Below are 13,119 nucleotides of genomic sequence, written 5' to 3' on the forward strand. Positions count from 1 at the left end.
GCATGAAACTTAACAGCCAACCATAGCTGCCTGCTAGGCTACTCATATGTACTCAAACTCCAAATGGACTTAAAACTCCTATTTACTCAGAACTTAAAATGTACTCAAAACGCAATATGTAATCAAACTCAAAATGTGCTGAAACTCAAAATGTACTCAGAACTCAAAATGGACTCAAACTCAAAATGTACTCAGAACTCAAAATGGACTCAAACTCAAAATGGACTCAAACTCAAAATGGACTCAGAACTCAAAATGAGCTCAAACTCAAATTGTACTCAGAACTCAAAATGAACTCAAACTCAAAATGGACTCAAACTCAAAATGTACTCAGAACTCAAAATGGACTCAAACTCAAAATGTACTCAGAACTCAAAATGGACTCAAACTCAAATTGTACTCAGAACTCAAAATGGACTCAAACTCAAAATGTACTCAGAACTCAAAATGGACTCAAACTCAAAATGTACTCAGAACTCAAAATGGACTCAAACTCAAAATGTACTCAGAACTCAAAATGGACTCAAACTCAATCGGACTCAAACTCAGTCGTGATCACTCGGCTCAAACTCACTCAAGCTCAAACTCACCATGCCACACTAGCCTCGCGCTCACTCAAACTCAAACTCACGCGTGAGTTTGAGTCCAAATGAGTCTGAGTGAGTGGACTCATGAGTGAGTTTGCCGACCTCTGGTTGCGACGTCTGCTGCTTCTTCTGTTGATTCCACCTCTGGTTCCTCCTGGTGGCACTGAGGCGTCCAATGAAGAAACTCTGCCCGGCATGTGGAACCCACGAAAAGAGAAAAAGAGATGGCTGTCAATAAGCACAGCTTACCACTTAATTAAATGCTTTAGAGGAAGGGTTGTTCGTTTTCGGGTAAAACCTGATTTTATCTGATTTTTTGCACCCCGAACATGTTTCAGGAGAATCGGGTTTAACCCGATTTCTCACCCCATGGACATTTTCAATGTAGCGATCTGCACAATCGTGCTCTGACAGTCTGCCGTACTCAACCAGATTACTTCTTGGAAGCAAGCCCCACAAACACTACTTTCGCACGCATTGAGTATTTTCATGACTCTACCGTTTGCTACCTCACACTGGTAAATGCTGCCCTGACGTTGTTGCACCTAGCTAATTGTTTTCGAGAGAGCTTTCTCCCAGTTGAGATACGTTCAACAATCAGACAGGTCTCAAATGGAGACCAACATGTTGCACATGCGGATAATAAAACAAAAATGTGTGAAAATTCGGTGACCTGCAGCTTTTCGTGAAGAAAATGTTTCATTTCTTAGAATTCATTGATGCTCTTTACTGTCATCATTACCGATTCATTTCTAAACAAATACCTGATTTCGGAGAGTGTTTGCTGAAAAAAACCTGTTGTTCCTCCCGATTACTAGCTTGAAACAAATATCAATTATAACGCGTTGGATTTAAGAAGCTCGTGATACCTCCTAAAATAAACTGAGTGCGTTGATTACCGCATCTGTAAATTAAACTAGAAAAAAAAAAAACGAATATCAGAATGGTTTTGAAAAAAAAAAACCTGATTTCTCCCCGATTAGTATCAGTTTGAAAAATATCACCTGACTTTTTCACCCCCCCCCCCCCTCTTTTGATTAAAAAAAAATAAAGAACCAGAAAATGATCAACCCTATTCATTAGGACTATGCATGGCTAGCCCTGAACTTAACGTCAAGGCTATTGACGAAAAGGTGTTACGAGAGCTGCTACAAAAAATTGAAGGGGGGAATTAAAGGTACCGGACACCACAGTGGCTCAGTGGTTAAGGGAGCCATGAAGAGAAAATACAACTTGATTTAATTTAAAAGAACTAGGATTCAGTATCTCACTCAGCTCCATTGCAGCCCCAAAAGATGTTTTTTAACGAAAAAAAAAAAAAGCAAGAAGTATTTAAAAACTTTCAAATTTTGTGCCACAGTGACGTGTTATGAGCAAGAATGACGTCATACGGGCCAACAATAAAACATAATTTTCAGTGCGTTAACTGCACGTTAGCATTCAGGTGATGCGGTCAAATGGAACTAGAGGCCCCCTTACAGACGTCCAGTCATGTGTCGTCGCGACAGGTCAGTTAGGCGGCCGCCAATAGCACAAACAAGGTTCCGTGACGTCATAGAAAAGTTGCGGGAAATTGGCTAGGGGGTCGCAACTGCTTCACACGTTTTCTTTAATATCTCCATTATTTGTTCGAAGATTGCGATGATATTGGTATCATTATTATCAGGACTAAGCACTCTTTCTAATAAACCACCCAACTTGTATTTTGTCTTCATGGCTCCTTTAAGGCCCTGTGCTTCTGAGCCCAAGGAAGTGGATTCGATCCTGGCCGTGGTGGTCCTTTTCTGATGGACCTGATAAACGAAAACGCCCCTGTGTCGAGATTGTGCCACACACAGAGATCCGTAGGCCTCCACACAGCGTGACTCTCATCCCAGGTGTAGCTTCAGTGCATTGAACTCCCAAAATTTGAATTGTTTTGAAAATTACAGGCTTATTACATAATGTATAGCTAAATATTCTTTGCGAATTTCCTGCCTTTTCCAGGCTTTGATCGACCATTTGCGTTATTACCCTGAGCAGTAAAGAAGTATAGCAATTAATGCGTTGCAAATGTAACAGGCATTTCAAGGGGAATACAATATATACGGAGGTTGTGCAAACTGTGTTACAACGTAAACCTACCTTCACTGCTGCATACAGCTGACCTGGGAGTGTCTACTAAGATGAAGCTTTAAAACGTGCTTCCTTGAGTAAATCTTTCCACCTTATTCAACAGAGTGGCTACTCATTTTTTTCTGCTTGTGGTTCCTTCTCTCTGCTTTTAACTAGCTTTAAGCTTCCGCCACAGCACACTGAATACTGCTGACGAACAAAGGCATCAAAGTTATCCGCAGCACTGATGGGAAACGAACCTGGGCTGTCAGAATTGAGGGCACCACTGCCTTAGTTGCCCCTTGATGCTTTTCTTTACAAGAGAAAGAAAAAAAAAAGCCCAACTTCGAACTGGTTACATTTCCAGAGCGTAAAGCTTGGCCTCGGAACACCTCTACTTGTTTATTATTATTATTACTGTGTTTACTGCTTGTGAAAACTGCAGAGGTGGCGGTCCTCTACATTTTATTTTTCATCTTTTTCTTCGCTTCAAAGTTACGGGTGTTATCCTTTTGTTGACAAATAGTACTTTGTCGCAATAAAATTAGTTTTAACCTGCATGTGAACACTCAAAACATGATGGTGGTTGCTGCCGGGTAGCGCGTCATTCTGCTTCCAGTTGGGCCAAAATGAAGCCACCTGTGTATTGCTCCAAAATGGAGCAAGAGCAAGGCAACATGTCGTACTGGAACGGCAGTACTCTGATGAGCACCTACTAGATGACAGCTGGGCAATCTTTTACACTATGACATCACTGTGAGCCAGCAAATTGGAGACCAAGCAGACCGTGACGTCAGTTCTGACCAATGGCGTGAGTCGACTGAAACCTCATTCCTTTCTTTTACCTTTCCCTTGACTAGGGTGTCTACTACTACTTGTTCAGTGTAAGTCTGTTGGTAGGTGTGGACACAGTGTTCATTTCAATGTCGCTTGGACAGCAGCAAGTTTTCTAAACCCTATCGCACGCTCTTACACATTTTTATTTAGTTTTCCTGCATGTTTTCTGTCCATGAAAGTACCTAATATTATAGGCTCAGATCTGCCTCTTTCCTAATGGCGACCACAAAAAACGGTGGCACATCCAAAGAGTTGAAGAGCCTATTTTACCACTCGGGGTTTATGCATCTTTACGTCGTTTGTATCTGTGTGAGAAATGTTTTCCCTTTAATTCGCAAACCCGCCCCCCTACTAATGGCTTTCCTGCGTGTCTCCAGTGTTACGCAGAAAAGCCGATGCACAAGTGCTTGCCGCACAGTTAAGTTGCAACTCTATAGTTGACCTTTATTTCCTTCACTATTCACAATTTTCGAACATCTAAAAGAAGACTCACATTTCAAATGGCAGAAACTTTGTTCCAAGTCAAACAGAAAAGCGAAAATTATTTGCAACGTATTGAAAGGTTTGCAAACTCATAAAATTTCTGATAACTTTCCTCTGACCCAAGTAGCATTTTTAAAAATATTTTTTGGCTAAGGCATTGTGTTGCTGAGCCCAAGGCCGTGGGTTCAATCCATGCCGAGGTGGCTGCTTTTCAGATTGAGGTAGAAAGCAAAGACGTCCGTGAGTTGAGATTTTGGAGCGCACTAAAGACGACCAGGAGGTGGAAATCGATCGAGAGCATTCCTTTACAGCGTGCCTATTAGCCAAGGTATAGTTCTGGCATGTAAAGCACCCGATATCTGTAAATCTGACTCTATTTGAATCTGAATCTACATGAATTATCTACATGAATCTACATGAATTACACGTAGACGCTTTCGAGGTGTGGGTCACTGACGTGTGCTGCAGCAGTCTGGTGGCCTGCCTGTCCATGTAAATTTTTAAAAATTAAACAGACTAATACAAAAAGACACCATTATCTTGCTATCCAACAATAAAGGAAAAGAAAAATTGAAAAATATTGAAAAAATTGGTAAAGAAAATTTGAATCTCTATTTCTCTCCTGAGCTGGTAAGCCACAAAATGTGGTGTGGCGAGAAGTGCATGTACACACATGCACGCACTCACATGCACTCACAGGGAGGGAGAAAGAGAGAGTGAGCAAGTGAGTGCAATGTTCCCAGTTAACATTCCCAGTTATTCCTGCTTATCAAAAAATGCGTTGTTAAACCTGTTCCCACTGCACCTGTCTTCCATATTGTCTTCAGGGCAGGTAAAGCAAACCTGTCTGTGTTAAAAGGAAGTAAAATATGTACCATCCTTCTATGCCCGTAAGGCAAAACTGATCCTACAATGGTGGCTCAGTGGCTAAGGCATTGTGCTTTTGCGCGCAAGGACACGGGTTTGACACCGGCCAGGGCGGCAGTTTTTTGGATGGAGAACAAAAGCAAAAACGCTCATGTGCTGCGATTTTGGCACACAGTAAGGATTCCCAGGTAGTCAAAATTAATCTGGAGATCTTCATCATGGTGCACCGTAAGGGCCCTGGCTTAGCTTTGACACGTAAAACCCGCAAAACTTAATTTAAAAAAACAAACAATCTTGTCCCTTTAACATGTTGACACACCACGGGCTTCCCAGAGTTAAACATCTGGCCAAGCAGGCTAAATACCAAGCAGGCTTGCAAGCCCAGCCACCATTATCCGAAACTACAGGAAAGCAAATGAAACCAGGGCGATGCGAAGAGGGGCGTAAAGATGTCCTGGCCTTTTTCTCCACCAATGCACACAGCATTTGCGTCCTAAGCACACAGGCAGCAATCTCCAAGTGTTGTGTGTGGAGGTTTCCGAAGTCCGACAAACTGCATCTACACTGTGTCCACTTGCACGAAACTTCGATTCTCGAGAGGTGGAGGTAGAAACTCATTTATTAGGACTATGCATGGCTAGCTCTGAACTTAACCTCAAGGCTATTGACGAAAAGGTACTATTACGAGAGCTGCGATAGCAAAAAGGAGTTTGTGAACTGTGCACTTGTAAAGACAGATGAACATCCCTCTTTCTTACACAAGGCACTAAGCACTAATGAAGCCCACTTTTCGTGCAATGGCCTAGAATACACTGGAGGAATATACATTAATGGAAGCAAAAGGCTTCCCTTAATGCAGCCACAGAAGCCAAGAAAGCGGACATCATCAAGAGGTACTGCTGTGGAAAATCTTTACCGTCACCCACGACAACTGCTGTGCTTTGGCCGCTAGAGCAGGTGGCTTGAGAATTCAAAGGCTTGTATGCCCAAGATGATGGGGCATGGAACAGAAATGATTTGAAACATCTCCTTTGAAAGCCATCCGTCCATATAAATGTGACGGAGATGTCTACCTTCCAAAAGCTTTAGGATTTAAAGGCAATGTACACATAGTTAACTAAGAAAGATATGGAGGTGACTAAAAGAAATTCAGCCACCTTTGCAGTTGAGATGTGAAGACTGAGGGAACCGTGGAGCTCGGCTCATCTTCACAAGCTTTAGCTTAGCCTTTTGTAGGGCTGCCCCTTTCTTAAGAGGAAGATGGTTAAAAAGCAAAGCTTTCTCCATGCAGACTGAGTTGACTCAAAGTCCATAATCCACCCCCATAAAATTCAAAATCCGAACTGACAAAGTCTAAAGCCAACGCCCGCGCTATGAACCCAAAGAAAATGCTGTGTGCCACGAATGAAGTTATAGCGCAATCGGATAGACGCTGGTTTCATAACGCAAGGGGCCCAGGTTCGATTCAGACCACAGGAAGCGCTGTTTTCTTTTTTTTTTTTTTTTTTTTTTTTTCCAGTTGGCTGCACATGTTATTCAACCCCACAGATACTAACCTTGTACTCCTCCGGCCTTTGGGGTGGCCCAGTGGTTAGGTTGCCAGTATAACGGTGTTAAGGTCTCGGGTTCGATTCTCGGGACCTCTATAACCACGTTTTTTTAAAGACAATAGTGTTTCTTGGGCTACTTAAATGCAGAAATTTTGGTCTGTCTGTCTGTCTGTCTGTTTGTCTGCCACTCGATTCATCCACCCGGCCGAAAGGAAACAGAAGCTGCGCAATAGTTTTATGTACCCACAGCCAGATCTAGACGTAAGTCCGGTGTCAATGTTCATGCTTGTCAACATTGTTGTACAAGAACAAGACATTACACAAATATGAGGCAGAAAATCAATACACAGCTCATATTTGCTGTATTCCTTTGTTAAAAATTCATGGATGCTTGGTTTTTGCGATAGCAAATGAAATACTACATCTACTGCAGATAACCGTCGCCCGCTTTTGCCCGCGCTGCTATACCTCCTGGCGGAATTTAAAAAATCAAACTGCAACAGCAACGCACGGTTCCTTAGATAGGATCCCCACTTCATTTGGAATGCCTGTGGAGTAGGACAATGTGGTTCTATAAACGTTGTAGTAGGGTGCCTCGATTCACACGTGTTTCCGCTGTACGGCAGTGCTGGCATCGAGGTATCCGACTTGCAGCAGTGGAATGCAGTAAATTTAAATTGATTTGAGCAAACCTCTAGTGTGTTATCTTGGGAGGAACGATACGGAAAAGGAACAGCATGAGAGGTGAGCGGGAAAGAGAAGGGAGTTGTTTACTTGACAGGGGCGCCAGTCGACTATTGTCTTTCATCAACATTTGCAATGAAATGAACAGATACGCGGCCATTTTTTTCTCGAGGCGCGCACTCCCCACACCTGCTCTTCGGCTCCTTGCCTCCTTGCCTCTTTTCCTCATACTTCTTGGCCTAGCATTTCCTCCCCCCTCCACTTCACCGAGCGGGATTTCCTGTGAACGATCTGCACAAACAAAGGGAGGCTTGATCAGCTCCACCGTTAAAAGATACTTGAATGCAGTCGACAGGGGGGCCCCAAGAAACTTCCAATTAACTGAATTTACAATTAAACAAAAAGCACAAGAACAGCTATGTTTTTAGTTCACAACATATCTCCCTTCTTGATTCTGTCCAGAATCTCAACTGCTCGTAGCCAACTCGAGTTTAAGACGCGGGTTGCCCTGATAGTTGAGACTTATTGCTAAAGTTGAAGCCTCAAACATCCACCACACAAACTGCTTACTCGGCACTGCGTGCAACAACGGAGGTTGAGGACTTGAAAAGAGAGAGATGCATACACTGGCGCAAGTCTCAACTGACTTGCCGCTTTATCAACTGTGCACTGCCTCAGCTGTGATGGCGCCGACATAATACGGAGCATGGAGATATTTTGGCGCTTAATATTCCTAATTTTATTGAGAAATGATGGTCAACTCAATGTTTTTTATTTGAAATAACTTCCAATTAACCGATGCAATTGCTTTTAGATTCAAATTATCAAGTGATTTCTTTCACTTAATTGCATGTAAAATTGCCAAGATGAGAACATCACTTCCAATTACCCAAAAATTGTAGTTAAGTGACTTCGAATTATTGAGAGTCAACTTCACTAGCATAAGCAGAGAGGAGGATATGACGTAGAACTACTACCACATGTTACGGATAAAATTTAGTTCACTTCAGCCTGCCACTAATAGCTGCTATAATAGAGCCTGTAGCCAGATGGCACATGCCATAATCTGTAACAATGCTGATGGCAGAAGCAATCAATCAATCAATCAATCAAGGAGGCAAAGTAGTGCACTGAATGCAGTTTTGGATTGCAACTCTATTTTCTCCCTGGTTCAAATCCCAGCATGCTTAATCTGTTATAGAAACAGCTGTCAACAGTTTATTACAAGGGGAACTTTTTCCGCACAAGTGTCTGTTGCGCTTTCACTGCCGTTAGGACAAAGCATGTGCCACCAAACACAGATTTAAAAAAAAATAGAACAGCAGAAATCATGACCACTTTGACACAAGTAAGAAAATAATTTGAGGTTTAATAGAGAGACCCGGATTAATTTCGACCACCTGCAGGGATCTTTAACATGAGCTAAAATCATGACACACAGGCGTTTTCACTTTTCACTTCCATCTGAAAAGCAGCCATTGTGGCCGGGATCGAACCCACATCCTTGGGCTCAGCAGCACGACGCCTCGACACAGCTTCCTTTCTCTCGAGAGGATGGTCGTGCCCTTATCTATCGAACTGGTTGGAGAGAGCAAATGTTGAAGTGGCAGCACCCTCGCAGCGGATATCCACCTCAACATGGAATTGACCCTTTGTGTAAATTCCGTGTTCCACCCGACCTAAGCAAAGCGTCTGAAGGTGTACTGCATCGTTTGCGTCTCAATGTGGCTTACACCCGAAGCTTCAAGTTCAGAATAGGGTGGGAGGATTCACCACTGTGCCCCATGTGCGCTGTGCGCGAGACTACCGAGCACTTGTTGTGTATATGCCCGCGATTTTCCGCTGCGCGAGTTACAGCGGCGAACTGCCTGTCTCGTGTTTGGCGTGGAGCAAGCCTTCAGTTGTGTCACTTCCTTGGACCCTGGGACAACAACAATGACTGATATTTAAGAGCTAAAATTCTTCTGCGTTTTTTGCGAGATTCAGGACTAAACAAAACTTTGTAATTTTTCTATTGTACGCGGCTACTTCTGTACGCGTTTGCGTCGTCATGTACGCTTTGACTCCTTTTTCTTGTTAGGCGCTCTGCGCTTCCTGGGCTCCATTGCTCAATTTTTTTTATTTAACTTAACTTTATTTCGAGTTTTTTCCTTGCACTTCATTGCATGCCATTTTTATTCAACTTCTGTTTTCTCTCTATTGCTGCTTTCCCGATCTCTCACATTTACTTCACTGCATTTTAATCATCCCCATGTGGCGTAGCAAGCACTGCCGCTAGCAGAGCTGACCTCTCCAGCCCACATTAAAGAGTTCCCCATCTATCTATCTATCTTAGCCAAAGTGCCAACTATGCCCCGACTACTTCTTTGAAGTCGTCAGTGCTGATGATCTCACAGTCACCATCATTTGATCAACCATCATCATTTGGCAGTCATCATTATTTGGTCCACCCACACGCTATGTGGGTTGCCCAAATGATGGCCACTCTTGTGGCCACTGACCGTCCATGTATCTGCTAATAATAACAACGGCAGAAATTATAATGACAAAAAGTTAACACCTTGGCAAATCTCCTGCATAAGAGAAGACAGCAATTGCAACCATGGCATTCTGACAAGATGGCATAAGCAACTGCACTGTGAGGAAACGTACTATGTTAGTGACCTCTTTTGCTTCTACCTTTAAATACGTGAAATTCAGAAAAGGGGCCTGGATTAAAATCTTGGAGCATGTTTTAATCGGAAATTTGCAACGATTGCAGTATGAATGGCGTGAATTTGTGAAGAAATACCTCCCTTTTGTGGTACAATAAATGCATTACAGGTTCTTGAGCATAGACAACTAGTAGTACTTCAAACATGTTACTAAGAGATTGGAACGTGACAAAAGGCCAAACAGGTTTGATCGTTATAATTTGTGTGGCCTGTATGTGGACCTCGAAAGGAACGACTGAAACTCAACAAAATGCAAAACATTTTGAAGGCTTTTCTCAATACGATTCCCGGTACTTGTTCAGAAATCACGTACTGCAAACGAAGAAACAAGGCGAAAGAATAAGTAACTGAGAAAGAACAAGAACACCTGTAAAAATATTAAAGAACTTTTATTCCGCATAAGAAAACGTTCAATTACACTTCACTCAGAAGACCGGGGCATGTACTGGTGAAATGCCAATCCAGCATTAAACTGAATGAATCATAAGGCATAAATTGAATTATATATATTGATCCTATCAACTGTGTCACGATTTAGTCCCGCGTTCGTGAACCTGGGAGGGTAGGGGTACCCTCCAGCCGAGAGACGACATGCAGCGTGCTGGTGGTGACGGTGACTGACCCCCGAGCAGCCGTGCTTGGAGGTGTTTATTGCCCGGCCACACACAAGGTTGCCCACCGAGCCTGGTGGGGCCACTGAACTTAGCGGCCAACGAATATCAGGGATGGGGGGCGCCACACACTTGTCACACCCCTCACCCCCAAGTTTGTTTGTCCTACACAAACACAAAACACCTGTCCCCCCGGCGAGTACCAGTCCGGAGGTCTCCGCAGTCTCTCACTTCGCCGGAGCACAGGTGTCGAGGCCGTTGTGGCAGCATTAGGTGCTGCCTGGGTCACGCTCGCACCAGCTGTCAGCCTTCCCGGTGTCGAAGGACTTGCGCGTGGTGCCGCAGTGGCGCGAGTAGCACCAGCCCCTGGTGCTGTGCTGGCAGCGGTCGGTGAAGCTGGCTCCCCTTGAAGGAGTCCAGGCTGAGGCAGTGCAGCGGGCCCGTGGCCAGGCAGCCCGGCTGCGCCAGCAGGGGCGCCAGCACCTACTCGGGCGCGTACGGGTCCCCGCACAGCATGCACAGCATCAGCCGCATGTCCAGCCGGGGCCCCGCGACCGCGGGCAGCGCCTGGTAGATGTGCAGCCGCTCGATGCTCTCCACCAGCGCGCACAGCGCCTGCTCCAGCCGCACGGGGTCCAGGCCGCCGCCGTCGTCCACGAAGGGGCACTGCAGGCTCTTGGCCCGGATGATGCCTTCCTCGCGCAGGAAGTCCCCCTGGCCCGCAAACACCATGACTAGGGGCAGGCCGTGGAAGGGCAGCCGGTTCTCCTGCTCCAGGTTGGCTAGCAGGGTCTTCTCGAGGCTCTCGCGGATGTACTCCAGCCCCGGCTGGCTGGTGCACACGCACAGGCAGCCGTGGGGCTCCGTGCGGAACAAGTTGTGCGGCAGGCCCACGTCGCCGTCGATGATCCTGACGACCAGCGCGTACTGGGCCTTGTCGTCGAGCCGGAAGCCCTGCGGGAGCACCTGCCGCATAGCATGCGCCACCTGCTGGGCGCTGGCCCTGGCACCCAGCACCACCAGGTGCAGCAGGCGGCCGTTGGTGCCCAGCACCCCGCCGCCGTTGGTGCCGGCCTCTCGCCGGTGCAGCAGCTGCTCGATGACACCGTCCATGCAGTCGGGCTGGACGGGGCAGTGCTCCCTCTGGCACCTGAATGCTTGCCGCCGTGCCGGTGAATGTCCCCACCTCGGGCTGGAACAGGGCCTCGAACTTGGTCAGGAGGCCGGGGACGTCTGCCACTGCATGCACTGCTTCCTGGTACTCCGGCAGCCTCACGCCCAACGCCAGGATCCAGTTCCGGCCCAGCAGCGTCGGTGACGGCCCCTTGGTCAGGTACAGGGGAAGGGTGGCCTCCCTGTCGCCAAGGCGGACGCTGACCTGGGCTTTACCCTCGACTTGGGCGAGCTGTCCGGAGTAGCTGCGCAGCATGACGCCCGACGCCTCGACGGCCACGCCAGGGAAGGTGCGCCTGAATACTTTCCCGGCCATGACAGACACACTGGCCCCTGTGTCCAGCTCCATGGAGATGGGGCGTCCGCAGACTTCGACGGTCAGCCAGTATGGTGGCACCGGCGGCTGCACTGTGGCCGCGTGCCACATGTCGAACATCTGCGGGTCTTCGGCCACGGCGTGAAGCCTAGCCGCTGCACCCGAAGCTGCTGCCGCACGCCCCCGCCGCCTACCCTTGCGCCGACTCCCTCGGCCGTGGGCTGGCGCGGAACCTGTGCTCGGCGCCGGCTGCTGCTTCCGGCCGTCCGCCGTCGTCCCCCCTCGGCACGCCCGAGCAATGTGCCCAGTTCGTCCGCACGCGAAGCACTCCGCTTCCGCGAACTGGCACTGTGAAGGGGGGTGGTCACCACCGCAGCGACTGCACCTGCCATGCCGTGCCGCCATCTTGTTCACCGCCGCCTCCGCCGACGGTGAGCCGGCCGCACGTGCTAGCTCGCCCGCGTCTTTGGCCGCAGCCTCCATCGCCAGCGCTGCCTTCACGGCGTCGTCCAGCGAGGGGTCGGGAAGCTCCAGGAGTCGCGTCTGCATGGCGGGGTTGTTGATGCCGCAGACGAAACGGTCCCGGAGCAGCGAGTCGAGCTGCTCCCCGAAGGCGCAGCCGCTCGCCAACCCTCGCAGCGCTGCGACGAACTGCCCGAGCGTCTCTCCGTCTCGGCGGCTCCGGTTGAAGCGAAAACGCTCCATTAGCGTCGACGGAGCCGGGCTGTAGTGCGAGCGTAGCGTCGCGAGCAGCTCACCCAGCGACTTGTCGTGCGGCGTGGCCGGCTTGAGCAGGTCGAGCAGGAGAGCGAAGACGCGGGTCCCGCAGCTGGCCAGGAAGATGTCGCGCTGTTTTGCCTCGGGTGTGTCGTTCGCCCGGAAAAACACGCCGACTTGCTCCTCGTAGACCGGCCAGGCGGACCCTTCACCCTCGAACGGCTCGAGCCTCCCGTACAGCGGCATGGCGTAATGGCGGCTGGCTTGAGGGGGCGGTGTCTCGGCGTTCTCGGTGGCGGCGTTCATGGTGGCTTCGGCCGCTCCGCGGGCTTCTTCCCTCGTCGCCAGTGTCAGTGGCGACGAGTGGCGTCAGTGGCGACGGATCCCATCCTCGTCGCCAGTGTCACGATTTAGTCCCGCGTTCTTGAACCTGGGAGGGTAGGGGTACCCTCCAGCCGAGAGACGACATGCAGCGTGCTGGTGGTG

At 48.0% G+C, this 13,119-nt stretch overlaps 1 protein-coding gene across 1 annotated transcript in view; it reads right to left on the reverse strand.

Annotated features, from left to right (window-relative positions):
- LOC144153311 (uncharacterized) overlaps positions 1–13,119 on the reverse strand; it is a 72,751-nt gene that overhangs the window by 22,274 nt on the left and 37,358 nt on the right. Inside the window, exon 7 of the mRNA XM_077684962.1 lies at positions 690–773. Within this exon, the coding sequence (XP_077541088.1) occupies positions 690–773 (84 nt within the window). The remainder of the gene's footprint in view (positions 1–689; positions 774–13,119) is intronic.

Source organism: Haemaphysalis longicornis, unplaced genomic scaffold, assembly GCF_048455015.1.
Source record: "Haemaphysalis longicornis isolate Haplotype H1 unplaced genomic scaffold, Haemaphysalis longicornis Haplotype H1 scaffold_9, whole genome shotgun sequence".
Classification (NCBI taxonomy): domain Eukaryota; kingdom Metazoa; phylum Arthropoda; class Arachnida; order Ixodida; family Ixodidae; genus Haemaphysalis; species Haemaphysalis longicornis.